At 43.0% G+C, this 17,772-nt stretch overlaps 2 protein-coding genes across 3 annotated transcripts in view; one reads left to right on the forward strand and one right to left on the reverse strand.

Annotated features, from left to right (window-relative positions):
- Positions 1–17,772, forward strand: part of LOC146975212 (protein NLRC3-like) — a 347,620-nt gene that overhangs the window by 267,714 nt on the left and 62,134 nt on the right. The window lies entirely within an intron of this gene.
- Positions 1–17,772, reverse strand: part of LOC146975225 (small G protein signaling modulator 2-like) — a 55,358-nt gene that overhangs the window by 35,632 nt on the left and 1,954 nt on the right. For both annotated transcript variants that reach the window (XM_085794717.1, XM_085794716.1), the window contains exon 2: positions 8,598–8,673. In XM_085794717.1, coding sequence (XP_085650843.1) covers positions 8,598–8,673 — 76 coding nt within the window. The remainder of the gene's footprint in view (positions 1–8,597; positions 8,674–17,772) is intronic.

The raw sequence follows: 17,772 nt of genomic DNA on the forward strand, positions 1-17,772 counted from the left end.
AAGGTAGATGTTTGTGTTAAAGCTCCTTCAGAATAAAGGTAGATGTTTGTGTTAAAGCTCCTTCAGTATAAAGGTAGATGTTTGTGTTAAAGCTCCATACAGTATAAAGGTAGATGTTTGTGTTAAAGCTCCATACAGTATAAAGGTAGATGTTTGTGTTAAAGCTCCATACAGTATAAAGGTAGATGTTTGTGTTAAAGCTCCATACAGTATAAAGGTAGATGTTTGTATTAAAGCTCCAGACAGTATAAAGGTAGATGTTTGTGTTAAAGCTCCTTCAGAATAAAGGTAGATGTTTGTGTTAAAGCTCCTTCAGTATAAAGGTAGATGTTTGTGTTAAAGCTCCATACAGTATAAAGGTAGATGTTTGTGTTAAAGCTCCATACAGTATAAAGGTAGATGTTTGTGTTAAAGCTCCATACAGTATAAAGGTAGATGTTTGTATTAAAGCTCCATACAGTATAAAGGTAGATGTTTGTGTTAAAGCTCCATACAGTATAAAGGTAGATGTTTGTGTTAAAGCTCCATACAGTATAAAGGTAGATGTTTGTATTAAAGCTCCATACAGTATAAAGGTAGATGTTTGTGTTAAAGCTCCTTCAGAATAAAGGTAGATGTTTGTATTAAAGCTCCATACAGTATAAAGGTAGATGTTTGTATTAAAGCTCCATACAGTATAAAGGTAGATGTTTGTGTTAAAGCTCCATACAGTATAAAGGTAGATGTTTGTATTAAAGCTCCATACAGTATAAAGGTAGATGTTTGTATTAAAGCTCCATACAGTATAAAGGTAGATGTTTGTGTTAAAGCTCCATACAGTATAAAGGTAGATGTTTGTGTTAAAGCTCCATACAGTATAAAGGTAGATGTTTGTGTTAAAGCTCCATACAGTATAAAGGTAGATGTTTGTGTTAAAGCTCCATACAGTATAAAGGTAGATGTTTGTGTTAAAGCTCCATACAGTATAAAGGTAGATGTTTGTGTTAAAGCTCCATACAGTATAAAGGTAGATGTCCATGTGTAGTGTGATTATAAAGCAGCTCTAGGTTCTATATTAATACTGTGAAAGTATCAAAGCCTCAGTCCACAGAGAAATGCACACAGCCTGTATTCAGAAACTGAGCCTTAAAACCAGCCGTCAGGACTTCCTGTCACTTTGTGATGTCACAACTAAGCCCCGCCCCCTCACCACCTGGACAACACCAACCATCCATCCAACAACAACTTTGCAGGATTTTTTAGTTTCTCTGAGTGTTTTATTCTGAAATCTGCTCTGTTTCTATTGGATCACTTTAGAAAACAGTCAGCCAATCAGAAGAGAGGACGGTGGAAGTGATGAACTGAGCTCATCACTGATTAACAGGATTTTTTTTTTTAAATCTCTGACATTTCCGCAGACGGGCCGTATCTCATTAGGTGCATGTGAACGGCGACACGGCGGCTCCATTAGCCCGTCATTATCCCCGCTGGTTAAATTAGAAACACGTCTTTATTACTGTCGTCTTCTCTCTTTCCCATTTTTCCCTTTTTCTATTTCTGTCCGTTCATCCGTCTGCGCCGCGGCCGGCCCCAGATGTCCGTCCGCTGACAGCTCATTACAGGACCATGAGTTTCTAACGAGCCCATTAGCTGCTTCAGGCCATCCCTTTCTCCTGCTCCGCTCCTCCGTTCTTAATCTCATCACGTCCTTTTTTTCTGGACGCAATCACTCAGATTTATTTTAAACCATGATTTCTGTCATCATCCTGATCGCTACACCGGCTCAGACGTTTTAAACTCGGTTTTAATCCTCTGCTCTGGTTCAGCTGGAGGTTTCCATCTCCACTCACTTCCTGGTTGATAAACAACTTTAGCCCCGCCTAGAGCACTGGAAAAGAGAGTAGCGACACCACCACAGACTCCCGTGGTCACTTTATTCTCCCCCTAGTGGCAGGATATGGGTATTGCAAATCCGCCCAAGAAACCCATTCACTCCAATGTATGTGTGTTGCCAACTTGCTTGTAAATTGATGAAAACTGCTGTGTTTTTGCTTTTAGGTGCCTTGGTCATATTAAGTTATGCTTATAATTTATTTATTTAAAAATTGAAAAAAAAGATGACAACACTGAAAAACCATTACAAAATGTGACAAAATCAAACCCAAAACGTATTATGTTAAGTTTTTCCTCCAATTTTGATTAAAAAAAGATAATTAATAAAAACACACGGAGCTGTTTACAGTACGTACAGGTCACACAGCGGACAAACACAGAAGGGGACGAGCGAACGCTTTACCGTTGCTAAGCAACCACCAGCTGTCAAAATAAATAACATAAAAAGCCTCGCATGGAAATAAAATAAAAGCCAGCAGCACAATAACTTGCTTGACCAAACAAACAAACTAAAGAAAACACAGGCTTAAGTGGCAAACAGTTAACTAACACAGTTGAATTTAGCGCGCAAACTTACAGTATGACCCTTTAGTGGACTTATCTTTATCATTTAAAACAGCAAGCATTCGTGACACAACAATTAATGGCCACTATATGTTAATATTTATCTGTAAAGGATCCTCAATGATGCTATTAACGTGGGTGATCTATAAATGTCCTTAAATTATTGAAAATACCACACTTACTCATTCACCAACACTGCAGAGATGCAGCTCTTGGGCGCATTTGCAAAACCCACATCCACCACCAGGGGGCGTTTCCACTTGACCAATGCGTGTCGCTACTCTCTTTTACAGTGCTCTAGCCCCGCCCACCTCCACCTCCACCTGACCACGCTCCGTCAGAGGAGTTGGTAGACGGCGATTCAAATGTCTAATGCTTCTTCATATTCAACTTTTTTTTTAGGTAATTTACATACACCTATACCAGCTTATTATTATGGGCTATAATGACCTCGTTGACGTTGTTTATTGACAAGCTGAGCACCGTCAAGCGGATCGAGACACTTGAGGAAGTTTACAAAGTAACGATAACCGGTAGATTGTTATTGTGCATCTGCTCCGACCGCATTATGAAGTAGTGGCGACGATAACTAAATGTATAGAGGAAACGCTGTTAGATACAATATAAGACCAGAGCTGTGATTTCTAGCTCTGCTGACATCTTGTAAACAACGCACAACATCGATTTCCAGAAGCCACATGTTCGAACTTCAGTTTCCACTTTCGAATGTTCTCATTTTATCAAGAAACTCTGCTCTGGTCTTTGCATTGCTGCACCTCCATCTCATCTATCCATCCCTGACAGTTCATCTCACCCACTTTTATTTAATTGCACTATTACATCCTGGGTTTTTTTCTTGTGTATTACTGTCTACTTGTAGTTTTTGTTTTTACTAGTATCATAGGGTTTCCCCCAGTGTATTATAAGCCTGGCTGCCCGCCAGGCCTTACTTGCCCCCCCGCCAGGCTAAGCATCGTTTATTTATTTATTTAAATCAGTTTTTATGCTCCATAAACACGTGATCAGGTGTCTTTTTCATCACCTGACAACGTCACAACTTCGTCGCGCATAACGGGCCACGTCACAGACATCATGCTCATCAGACAATAGACAGCATCAGACCGCTGCTTCACCAGCTGACCGAGAGGAACAAACCGAGTCCACGTTAACGTGAGCCGAGCCTGCAGCGTCAGAGCTCCTGTGAGCCGCGGGGCTTTCACTGATGTGAAAATGATCCATTGTTTCATTTTTCAGCTCGCGTTTACACACGTTTGTTTTCACTCTGGTCCAAACAGTAGATAGATCGGTAGATCCGTGACTGTCTCGTTTCCATGACGACTGACCGGAAAAAAAAACGCGTGTTATGTCTCGTTTACGTGACTCCAGATTGTAAAAATCTCTGAGGAAAAAAATAAAAATATCTGAGAAATAACGCTAGACTTTAACAATGGAGACACCAGGCAGTTGTTTTTTAGTTTTTAGTGCAGACAGTTGATATTATTTATAGTATTTTTATTATTTATTTATTTTTGTGGTTGATTGAACAGCATTAGTGCAATCTGTGAGACTCTGCTATAGCTGGTGTTTAAATATGTTACATAAATGTCTTATAATAAGACATGATAATGGTAATATTTTCACATTTCCAGTCAACTTTTAACATTGATCTTAAGCCCTTATGAAATCACTCCTGCTAAATGCTACTGCTCCATTAATGAATTTGTTACCTATTGGGTCCTGCCATCAGTCAATGGTCAGGGTCAGGCCCCTGTCACAAAAAAAACCCCCGCTTGGGCAACAGTGAGCCGCCGGTGCCACCCTACCACCGGGCTTAACAAGTTTTCTTATCATATTAATTGTCTCTCATTTAGCGTCACTGTCTGCTGGTTTCTGTTTGGATATGTTCTATTCTTGCACTGATTTTTATGTCTCCTGTGTCCCTGTTTTATATTTTAATGGCTTTTTAACATCTTGCCAGAGGAGTGCAGTTGAAAACTAGCCTCTGACTAACACTGGCACTTTTACAGAAATGTTAATTAATGTGCACTCCAAATAAAACTAAAATACAAAAATAATAAAATAATTTAAATTCTGTTTGAATAGTGCAGTTCGTTCTGACAGGCTCAGCTGTCATCTGCACTAGGTTTTTAACTGATACTCTTTTGGGGAAAAAAATACGCTATTAAGGGAATTGTCAGAAAGAGGACGGCTTTTAGCTGTTAGAATGATTCAGGTTCTCACACACCGGGGACGTGACGAATAAAAGACACAAAATCAGACCAGTGTGAATGGTTTGATGCTAAATATTCTGTCACATATTCGTCGCGATGCAAATATGCAACAGACGCAACAGTTAAAAGTTAAAGTTTCGCCTCACATCGTGTCTTAAACCTGTAACACAGTAAAAGCTTCAGACTGAAGAGAACATCACACTCCTCCTCCTCTGGGCTAATGAGGTGAGTTATGTGAGCCGTGTAAATGTTGTGGAGAAGTTTAGGACTCCTACACACACACAGTTACACAACAGCCTGCTCAGACCACGCACACACACACACACACACACACACACACACACACACACACACACACACACACACACACACACACACGCACACAGACACACACACAGACACACACACACACACACACACACACCACAGGTCGACCGGTGTTAACACGACAGCATCATTACACCATTTCTTCACCGTCACAAACACAGCTGTAGCTACCGGTGCAGGGCTGCAGTCTGTCGCTAAGCAACGCAAACCTTTTCCATGACGACACACTGGCAGCTTCACGTCAGGACCGTCATCGCCCTGACGACCGGACACTAACCGCTCAGATAACGGCTGCTAATGTGACGCTAATTAACCGCTGTCGGTTCCCTGTCGGCTCTGAGGGAGCAGCTGTCGTCCAATCAGATCGCTCCGTGTCGTCTCACACACTGTGAAGACACTGCGTTAATAAGACGAAGACGTTTTTCTGTTTTGAGCCATTTGAACTAAACATAAAGTCAGATCCAGCTCAGTCTCGTCGACCAGAATAACTGACAACATGTCGGACCGGGACAAACTACGCATCCAAAACATTACAAAGGCACAGCAACAATTAAAGGGACAGTATGTAGCTTATTTGGGTTTTTCTTGGCAAAAATCAAATATCGCTTTCATAAATACGTATTTACCAAAGTCTAATCACACCCACACACAAATGAAAGCTTTCTCCTAGCTGAGTATAAGTTGTTTACAAATACATAGGTGGTTAAAATAAACGGCGTTACTAACGGCACTTCTTTTTTCAGTTACGAGTAATCAAGTAAATTACTGTTACGACGCCGTTACCGTTATTGGTGCCGTTACTCAGCGTTACTTGGCGCAATAAGTACCATCAGAAAATAATACATACACCCGTTAAGTCTGGTCACTCCTCCTGGCCACGTGCATTTATTTACAACAAAGCCGGCGAGAAGTCAATAGCAGTGGATGATGTAACTGTCATAAACAAAAGATTACGGAGTGTGTTTGTGTCGCGGTGCCATAGAGACTAATTAGTAGTCAATTAATTACTTTTACCATGTAGTAACTCAGTTGCTTTTTGGGGAAAGAAACTAGTAACTATAACTAATTACTTTTTTAAAGTAATGGGCCCAACACTGCTGTCATGTTGCATCTCCATCTTTGAATACGGCAGCAGAAAGCAGACAAACGGCTCAAACGCTCTATCGGAGGACGATCAACAATGTTGTTTTTGTTTTTTTTCTGCCGTTATTAAAAAGCTGAGCAGCGTTAGCAGCGTTAGCAGCGTTAGCAGGGTTAGCAGCGTTAGCAAGGTTAGCAGCGTTAGCAGCGTTAGCAGCGTTAGCAGCGTTAGCAGCGTTAGCAGCGTTAGCAGCTACATCTCATGTTGAAGTGTTCTTATACAACGTGCAGCCAAACACCAGGCTGAAGAGAGTTAATTGTTCTCTGAGGACTCAATTAGAAACTTGTCCAGCTACGGCCACGGTTCACCTCTCCCTCCTCAGCAGATACAAACCGACTAAGTCACATGGAAACGCTGCATTTTAAGGGATAGTTCAACATTTTGGCAAATTGGCCCATTGTCCATAATCCTTATAGTCATAGCAGTAGGTTCGTTACCTTTAATTGTCGGTGCAAGCTGTTTTTAGAACGGCGGAGCAGAGCCGTGAGCTGCTCAGAGCTACGCTACGGAGGCTCATTATGGGATTTCTTTGGTTTCCCTCATCAAACTCATCAAATACACAATCCAACAACTCCACAACGCTCTGGTGGACAAGTTGTGAGCTGCACATTCACCACACTATGAGATAATAACACAACGTTACCACACAGAGTTGTTGTAGAGGGAAATACAGAGACTGATGATGAAAAACTGTCCCTGAAGGCAACGCGCATCAGTGGTTTTGCATGAATTTCCCTCTAAAACAACTCTCTGAAAAAACGATTTGATGTAGAAAACAGCGGCGTGACGACCACGCTGCTACGTTACCAACGCTGCTAACTGCCAGAGATGGGGACTCGAGTCGACTCGAGTCGCTATTTTGATGCGACTTGACTTGACTTGACAAAAAATAAAAGACTTGCGACTTGACTGGGACTTGAAGGTTAAAGACTCGGGACTTGACTTGACTTGAGACACGATGACTTGAATGACTTGAATGACCAGCCGCCACCGCTGAATTTTTCACCGGCACGGCACCAGCTCAGTCTGTGTTTGTTTTTTTTCCCCCAGACTTTTTATGCACTTATTTTGAAAGGACCGCTGGAGAGAGAGAGGGAGGGGGAGAGAGTGAGAGGGGGGTTTGATATGGAGCAAAGGGGCCGTCAGGGTCGCTGCAGCGGGCGTGCTACATGGATCTGTTAGACTATAATATAATACATCCATGGCGTGCTATCACGCTCGCAGCTCAGTGTTTTTAAACGGAGATTTCATCCGGAGTTTCAGTGACGGTGAGCGGCCTGACGCTGCTTCATTAACGCTGCGTCACCGCCGCTGTTCAGAGTCGGGACAAACGCACAGTAACCAATAGACCTAACAGTCACCTGTTACCAGCGTTACCATAGCGAGAAGCTAACGTGTCCTTTTTAAAAAATTAAAAAATCTCCTCTGCTTCAGCCTCACGTTCTCACTGCTGCAGAATCTGCAGTGACTACACAGCTGTTTGGCTGTCACTCATAGCATCCAGGAATGTTTCAATGTTACACATTCTTTGACTTTTGAATATAAAATATCAAATTAATATCTAACTACTTGAGTGCAGGCTGAGAATGGTGTTGTCATGATAGAATATAGCTAATAGATTTTATATTCTATTCTATTGATGTAGTAGGAGTTAACCTTTTGTGATCAGATCAGGTATGAAGAGGCTCATTAATGCATTATAAGACATGATAAGACATAAGACATAATAGATGTTCTATTCTATTCTATTCTAATATATTGTCTTCACTTTATTTAGATTAGATTCTGCGGGTGAAATTGCAATAATAAGGTGACTTGACTTGACTTACCCAAAGAAAAATGACTTGAGACTTGCACATGTGACTTGGTCCCATCTCTGCTACCTGCTACGTGTGAATGTCTGGAGGAAACTACTGCAGACGACGAGACGCTGGAGTTAACGAGGCCTTCGTTAGCAGGTAGAGTGACTCACTGATGACATCATCACTGATCATTAGCATGTGACCTCTGACCCTTCACCCCCCCTCACCCCCCCCCCCCTCCCCCCCAGAGGCTGGAGAGCTGCAGAGAGAGAGGCCGATGATGAGCAGTGACATCACCAGGGGTCAGACTGAGGCCGGAGGAGACGCAGCCGAGTGTGTGATCTCACCACACACACACACACACACACACACACACACACACACACACACTCTCACACACACACACACACACACACACACACACACACACACACAAACACACACACACACACACACACACACACACAGTTTTTCCATCAGCTCCACTGTGATTATTAACTTTCCATTGATGCAGCAGAACAGTGACGTCAACAAGTGTCCTTGACAGAGAAGCAGCAGAGAGTCACCTGCTGAGGAGCGTGTGTGTGTGTGTGTGTGTGTGTGTGTGTGTGTGTGTGTGTGTGTGTGTAGGTGTGTGTGTGTGAGTGTGTGTGTACTCACTGCACAGAGCTATGATGTGGCTGCTGTCCTCGTGGACAAACTTCTTCGTCACTGCCTCCTCCATGATCTGCTTCACCTGCGAACGAGAGACTCACAGTTTGTCAGCGTGTCTGGACTCTGATGATGTCGTCGTCCTCGTCCTCGTTGCCGTTACCATAGTGACGGGTGCTGTCGTCACTAAGCTACGGTCAGTTTCAGTCACACGACACGGCAGACTGAGAGTCACGACTTCCTGTCAGGATTTTCAACATAAAACCAGAGAGAGGAGAGGACATCTATAGGTTTATGTTGAAAATCAGCTGTACATAGCACAATGTGAATGTGACGTAATACAGTTAGACTGATAAAGAATCTGATTTGTGTGACATACAACCCTTTAGCAGAGGTACAACCGAACAACAACCAAAAATAAACACTTAAAGGGACATTGCGTAACTTCTCCTGTTATCTCTTCATGAAAATGGATTATTTGGTTCAAAAGTCTGTTTTTCATTAATCAGTAATCCCCCCCATCAACAAACTGAAGTGTTTCGGTATCATTCATATCTACATCCATCCATCCATCCATCCAATTATTTAACCATCCATTTATTCATCCAACCATCATTTATTCATCCAATCATCCATCCATTTATTCATCCAACCATCCATCCATCCATCCAACCAACCATCCATCCATTTATTCATCCATCCATCATTTATTCATCCAACCATCCATCCATCCATCCAACCAACCATCCATCCATTTATTCATCCATCCATCCATCCATCCATCCATCAGTCATCCATCCAACCAACCATCCATCCATTTATTCATCCATCCATCATTTATTCATCCAACCATCCATCCATCCATCCAACCAACCATCCATCCATTTATTCATCCATCCATCATTTATTCATCCATCCATCCATCCATCAATCCATCAGTCATCCATCCAACCAACCATCCATCCATTTATTCATCCATCCATCATTTATTCATCCAACCATCCATCCATCCATCAGCTCGGTGCTGCTGCCATGTGGTGTCTCCATGTTTTTACGTTCAGTGGCAGCGTGACGGTAGGTAACCACGGAAACTCGGCTCAGGTGGAGGTGGCGTCTGTGAAGAGTCACCGCGGTAACGCAGTGAGGAGGAACGGAGCGTTACACTGATGCTGCATTCACCTGCAGTCGGGCAGACGGCCGTCGCTAACAAACCAGATGTCATTTTAGTCACAGAAGTACAGACACAGACGGTAAAACAATACCACATCGCCATGACAACATACGTATTGTCACGTCTGCCGTCTGCCCAATTTCACGTGAATGCAGCATGAAAAAATACCATTGAGTTGCTTGTGAAATACAACCACAACACTAGATGGGAGGAATTCCTACACAATGTCCCTTTAACTACCAGTGACTATAGTTACAGCAGAGTAGAGTAGTAGTAGAGTGTAGTTCAACGATGTGCACTGCAAAAACTCTAAATCTTAAGAATACTTGTCTTATTTCTAGTCAAAACTAATCTCATTCTACTTAAATAAGACTCATCACATTAAAAGCAGCTTGTTTTTAGACACTTTTTACTTCTTTCAAGCAGATTTTCACTTGTAATAAGTAGAAAAATCTGATAGTGGAGCAAGTTTTTCTTTCTTATTACAAACACAAAAAAATTGCTTTCACTGGCAGATTTTATCGCCATGACAACGTATTGTCACGTGTATTGTTTTGCCTCGTGCTGACGGACCACTTGTTTACATAGAGGCTTGTTTATGCCGCTACGTGCAGCGGCTGTCGTCCGTCTGCCGTCTGCCCAATTTCATGTGAATGCAGCATGAAAAAAATACGATTGAGTTGCTTGTGATCTACAACCACAACGCTAGATGGGAGGAATTCCTACACAATGACCCTTTAAAAACAACAAACAAGAACAAAAACCTGAGTGCGGTAGAGAATTAAAGCTTTAGTATTGTTGTGTTAAACTACCGTCCAGATGTTTGAACCCCTCATGTCAGGAGACAACAACAAAACACTGGACAATAATTCAATATTCAACTCTGTCCATATGTCACTGACCAATGAACCAGGATATGCAATTAGATAAAGGTCACACAAACAAATGCCAACAAGAAGAAAAACATAAATCTGAACAAACATACGCCTTCAGAAATAAGAGAAAGAGAAAACATAAAGATCAGAAGTTTAAATAAAAAAAGTACGGACTATAGAGCACCTGTATAAGCCGCACCAGCTAAATGTTAAAATAAAATACATATCTAGGCCGCACTTGAATATAAGCTGCAGGTTTTCATGTTGTAACATGAGATATTCACACAGAAAGACAGTAGGGAACTGGTTCCGCTCCTCTCCTCCATGTGCATTTGTTTAAAAGCCGGCGAAAAATCAATGAATGGAGCGGTGGATAACGTTATGTAACATATACGATGTTACGCCGTGTGTGTTTGTGTAGTCTGAACCGTCATGAACAAAACATTACGGGTTATGGAGCGCGTTTGTGTTGCAGTGCAGAGACGAGAGCTGGGACACCGGGAAAGTACGGCAGACAAATGTCATAAAACAATACAACCGTGGAAATTATTATTCATGCTTTTATTTAATCTAGTTTATTACGCTGCTGTTAAATGTTCTTTTGACCTGTTTGAATCAATCTACCTTGAACCGGCTCCAAACTGTACTTTAGTTACAGCTGTAGGCTACCTCAACTTTATTTATATACAGTAGCACTTTAAAACAACCGTAGTTGAAAACTAAGTGCTGATCATAGAGACATAAAACAATTAAAAGCAATCAAATAAATAAAACAGACAGTAAAATAGTTGTTTCATTGTTTGTTGAAACTGACGTTGTACTATTTTCTATTTTGGTGTGTGGTCATCATCAGGTGAACTGTGTCTGACAGACATGAGGTTATTATTATCAGGGCCGTTGCTAGGAATTCTGGGCCCCCTTAAAGAATACTAAAGTGGGCCCCTCCCCCTAACTTTTCCAGTTTTTTTTCTTAGACTACGTATGTATTATCATTTTTTATTTAGCCTACTTTGTTTTGATGCTAATGCAGCATTACACTGCAAAAACTCAAGTATCTTACCAAGAATATTTGTCTTATTTCTAGTCAAAATGTAATTTCTAGTCAAAACAAATCTCATTATACTTAAAATAAGACTCATCATATTAAAAGCAGCTTGTTTTTAGACACTTTTTACTTCTTTCAAGCAGATTTTCATTTGGAATAAGTAGAAAAAAATCTGATAGTGGAGCAAGTTTTTCTTTCTTATTACAAGCACAAAAAACTTGCTTTCACTGGCAGATTTTTCTACTTATTTCAAGTGAAAATTTGTTTGAAACAAGTGAAAATGATCTAAAAACAAGTTAATTTTTAGGTGATGAGTCTTATTTTAAGTGTAAAGAGATTAGTTTTGACTAGAAATGAGACATTTGGACAAGAAATAAGACAAATATTCTTGGAAAGATGTTGAGTTTTTACAGTGTACTATGAGTATTAGTCAGGGTCTTACACAGAATAAATCAGACCACTGGGGTTTTTTATGGGCCCCACTGGGCGCTGGGCCCCTAGAGTTATCATCACCTTTCTCCCCTAGACAACGGCCCTGATTATTGTTATATATTATTCAGTAGCGTTCAAAGTCTCCGTGTTCGATTGATAAAGGATCAATAATCTCAAACACCAGGAGCCTCGGTAACACGACGCTGAGACGAGTCTGGACTCAGACAGGTGAGACGTCCAATTAACTTCCTGAGACGCCGAGACGAGTCTGTGGCGTTGTCGTCTCCAGAGTCGAGGGCGACGTGGCGTTCGCTTGTCTACGTTCACTCTCTGTAGATTTAATTGTCGTCAGTAATTAAAGCGACCTGTCTGACACCTCAGCCTCGTTTGGCTCCAGCTGATAAACAGGAAGGATTTAATTGCTCTGCTGTGGTGAGATAATGAAACTCAACTTCCTGCTCGTCTCAGGGAGCCGCCGCCACGCCACCGCCGTTTGTTCTTCAGCACTGAATCCTCACGGCTAAATAAATGACAACAACACTCAGAGCTACAGCTAAACTGCACCTGAACGCATCATGTGTTTAAAGGATAATTTCCGTTTTTTACAATCTGGACCTTATTTCTATCCTAAACTCCGATCATTTCCTCCCCCAGATAACTTTGGTGTCATTCCAAGTGGTTGTGATGAAATGAGCTCCATCCGAGAGGCGCGTATATCCGTATAATGGAGTCTACAGGGCAGCAGAATGCAGCCTCCAAATCAGTGGTCCCCAACCACCGGGCCGCGGACCGGTACCGGTCCGTGGATCATTTGGTACCGGGCCGCAGAAAAAAAAAAAAAAAATCGTTTGTTTCGTCTATTTTACACTTCCGGTGGTTTTATTTTGAAATTGTTGCCACTTCCGTTTGTGCATCGTTCCAGCGCTGAGCAATTGACAGGCAGGTCCACAAACATAAAAGAGTGAACAACACACGTCGCCGGGCCGAGAAAAACTCAATAATGAGACGACAGAACAGAAGACCCGACGCCTGCCAACAAGAAGAAAGCTGTTCTAAAAGAAAAACCACCAGTCCTGTTTAAATGACGGGTTCAATGCAACAGGTGATTCACATGCTCCAGCTCCACATTGTGTAATATGTGCGGGACCCGGCAGCTCTCTGCCGATTCATCACTTCACAGAAAACTGATCTCCCTGCGTTCTGGATTTAAGCAGAATATCCTGAGATCGCCACAAAAGCACTGAAAACCTGCTTCCATTACAAACATATTAGCCTACTATGTCAATCAATCGATCAATCAATCTTTATAGAGCACCTTTCATACATGGAAATGCAACACAAAGTGCTTAGTGTTTGTGAAACGGAGTTTTCTGCAGCGCCAGCAGCAAAACGAGATGACAGACGGAGCATCACCCCCAGATGACTGACAGTATTATTGTGATCCTATATTATGTTGAGTTGTAACAAAGAACGTAAACGTAAGAGAAAACTATGTGACCATCTGCCTATGTGACAGTCCTGCTTATACAGTAGGCTAATGTAAATAGGAGAACGTACGCTGCCGCCCCCCCCCCCCCCCCCCCCGGTCCGTGGGAAAATTTTCCACCGGTGACTGGTCCGTGGGGATAAAAAGGTTGGGGACCGCTGCTCTAAATAACACATTATCTGCAGAGAAACTCCTTCATTTCACCAATATTTAGTTCTGATAGGCTAGTGCTATTCCCCTCTGAGTCCGGGGTTAGCTGTTATCAACATCCGGGGTCTGTAGGTTGACCTGCTGACCTCTGACCTGGATGATGTCATCTCTGAGCGCCGCGCGGCTCATTCTGATAATAATCATTCTGCTTCGGCATTCGGGTCCATTTTTATCTCAACTAGCCGGAGCTTTAGTGAGTCCAGGTTGAGGAGAGGAAGCCTGTGGAAGCTGAACTTCATCCAGCTGCTCATTTTGTTCTGACAAGTCACAAACACACAGAAACCAACCGTAGCATTAGCAGCACAGCTAACAGCTAACCCCGGACTCAGAGGGGAATAGCACTAGCCTATCAGAACTAAATATTGGTGAAATGAAGGAGTTTCTCTGCAGATAATGTGTTATTTAGACCCTGTAGACTCCATTATACGGATATACGCGCCTCTCGGCTGGAGCTCATTTCATCACAACCACTTGGAATGACACCAAAGTTATCTGGGGGAGGAAATGATCGGAGTTTATGATAGAAATAAGGTCCAGATTGTAAAAAATGGGAATTATCCTTTAAAGGAGACATATTACACTGTTGCATATTTTAGATCATCGTTACAGAGTTATGATGTCACATAGTTCCAGTTGCATCCTGTTGGACCACAGCCACAGAGGACCATATATGGTTCTGTGAGGTCACCGTGACCTTTGACCTTTGACCTCCGTCATCCAGCCAGTGGATCAGGTGAGTCGTGTGTCTGTCATCAGACATGTGGTCGGACCGGATCGGCATCATTCCTCCGCTGCAGCAACAAGGAAACGTGGAGCACCGGGGGGCGGGGCTTAACACACCTGTGAGTCAGGGGGTGGGGCTTAACACACCTGTGAGTCTGTGAGTCAGGGGGCGGGGCTTAACACGCCTGTGAGTCTGTGAGTCAGGGGGCGGGGCTTAACACGCCTGTGAGTCAGGGGGCGGGGCTTAACACACCTGTGAGGGTTAGCGTGGGTGAGCCAGGCCACGCCCCCTCTGTGATGTCACCAGAGTCTTTTTGTTTCAGTGGAAAGGAAACAAACAACAGGAAACAATGGACACATCACAGCTGCTCCTCCTCTTCTCTCCTCCTCCTCCTCTTCCTCTTCTCTCCTCCTCCTCCTCTTCCTCTTCTCTCCTCCTCCTCCCCTTCCTCTTCCTTCTCCTCTTCTCTCCTCCTCCTCCTCCTCCTCTTCCTCCTCCTCTCCTCCTCCTCCTCTCTGATTGGCTGCTCCTCCTCCTCCTCTTCTCTCCTCCTCCTCCTCTTCCTCTTCTCTCCTCCTCCTCCTCTTCCTCTTCTCTCCTCCTCCTCCCCTTCCTCTTCCTTCTCCTCTTCTCTCCTCCTCCTCCTCCTCCTCTTCCTCCTCCTCTCCTCCTCCTCCTCTCTGATTGGCTGCTCCTCCTCCTCCTCCTCTCCTCCTCCTCCTCTTCCTCTTCTCTCCTCCTCCTCCCCTTCCTCTTCCTTCTCCTCTTCTCTCCTCCTCCTCCTCCTCCTCTTCCTCCTCCTCTCCTCCTCCTCCTCTCTGATTGGCTGCTCCTCCTCCTCCTCCTCTCCTCCTCCTCCTCCTCCTCTTCTCTCCCCCTCCTCCTCTTCCTCCTCCTCCTCTCTCCTCCTCTTCTCTCCTCCTCCTCCTCCTCCTCTCTGATTGGCTGCTCCTCCTCCTCCTCTTCTCCTCCTCCTCCTCCTCCTCTTCTCTCCTCCTCCTCCTCCTCTCTGTTTCCTCTCTGCTCTGATACAAATCACCAACTGATGTGATTTAACTTCTTCGGGAGCAGCTGAAGCTTCAGTTGCTAAGCAACGACCTGCTTAAAGAGACAGGAGCTTTGTTCATCTCATGGACCGACTGTGGCCCCGCAGACACACAACTGACACACAACTGACACACAACAGACACACAACAGACACACAACAGACACACTACAGCAGTGATGATCACCTGGCAGACGATCTGAGTTCTAATAGTTTAGCTACATACGTTATAGATAAGATAGATAGATAGATAGATAGATAGATAGATAGATAGATAGATAGATAGATAGATAGATAGATAGATAGATAGATAGATAGATAGATAGATAGATAGATAGATAGATAGATAGATAGATAGATAGATAGATAGATAATTTATTAGTACAGACTCTGGGTCCAGTTAAAAATACAAGACAGGACAGGAAAAAAAGAAAAACAATATAAAGTAACAACAATACTACAACAACATACGGGGTAGCCTAGCAGCCCCTTATTAAAAGACACTTATACCAGTGTTTCCAAAGCAGTGACGTGTAACGCGTGGCACTAAATGCAACGTTTGTCAGTTCCATCACAATCTGATTTTCCGAGTTGTTTAGACGACAAATGAACTTATACATGATATAATATATATATATAAACTGCCCGTCTAAAAACAAAGTCCCCTCCTGGATTTAACTCAGCTCCAGGTCGGAGCCTCCAGCTGGATCATTACTGCTGGATGAAGATGTTTCATCTGGAAACAACTTCTCTCTAACACAAACTGATGCAGCCTCGTGTCTGAAGACTCATCCTGTGGTGGTGGAGAAGCTGTTCGTCTGTTTCAGAAGAGTCACATTATTATAAAACATCTAAGTAAGGAGATAACTGGGACTGAAAACTGCGCTAAGAACTGTCCAACACGTTATTATTAAAGACTGGAAGGAGAAGTGGAGAACCAGACCTGAACCCACGGAGAGTCTCTGAAACATTAATGAAACTCTGGACGGAAATAGATGTTGTGACGTTGCAGAAGCTCATTGACACGACGCCACAGTGAATGTGTGGCGGGATGGGCAGTGTATTTCTCAGTTTCTGTTTGTGTGCGCCTGTGAGCCAATGCGCTGGGACACGGAAACACGCGCAAAGTGTGTTTGTGTGAGTCTGTGAGTCTGTGCAGTGGGATAAGGGATGGACTAGCCTCGCGTGTTAACTCCAAATTTTTCTAGTGGATCCGGAAATCACTGGCTCTGGGACTTTCTTGTGAATTATATTCCTTAAATTAAAGAGTTTCACCGCATTTTATTAGCTTGGTGCTTTTATTTTGACGGAATGGCCCTGTCTCTTTCGCCCCTTCCTTACCAAAACAGCGAGTCAGCGGCCCCAGACTAGGCTGCGATCTGCAAAGGTGGGTTGCCTGGGTGATTTTAGCCGCCGCCTTGGTTAAACCGTGTGTGCATGGGGGTCCGTTTAGATGTAGCGCCTCAAACCCTTTTAATGTAGACGGGCGTGTGTCTCGAGATGCAGAATGTGTTTTATAGAACAGAAACACACACATTTCATGACCACTGACTTGTATCATCAGAGCAAACATGTAATCTGAAAACCACAGGACACGTCTGATCTGACGATACAAGTCAGCTGTGTGAAGCTCCTTAATAGGGAACAGAAAGTCCAGTCCCGTCAAGATGTCAAGATTCTTCATTTTATATCAAACACCAAAGATGTGAATAAATGAAAATAATAAAATACAATATAAACAACTAAATTATGAAGCAAAAAGGTGAATTTAGTTTCAGTCGAGGCCGATTTGAATGTCCAGCCACCACAGACTCATGATGATTCTACTGCGGTCGTTCACTTCAGGGGGCGTGGCCTAATTTCACCGTTAGCTGATGCTGCTAAACGCTGCGAGGCTGTATTATAAACCACATACTCTCCTGCTAGTACACGCTGACTGGCCAAAATGCAGGATTTAGTATGCAGTATGCAAACAAAAGCAGAATCTGCAGTATGCGAACAATTCCTGAATGTCGTACTGATTCAGAAAATATCTCCAGTATCTGACCAGTCTACATTGTGTACTGTATCCCACAATGCATTGCTCCCATAACCTCTAACCCTAACCAAAGACGGTTAAGAGTAGTGAAGTATCTTTGCCGTGTACCGTAACCATGTTATATAACTTAATAAAATAAAATAAAACTTACTGCAGAC

This window comes from Trachurus japonicus, chromosome 13 (assembly GCF_045865225.1).
Source record: "Trachurus japonicus isolate A0001 chromosome 13, Traja_1.0".
Taxonomy (NCBI): domain Eukaryota; kingdom Metazoa; phylum Chordata; class Actinopteri; order Carangiformes; family Carangidae; genus Trachurus; species Trachurus japonicus.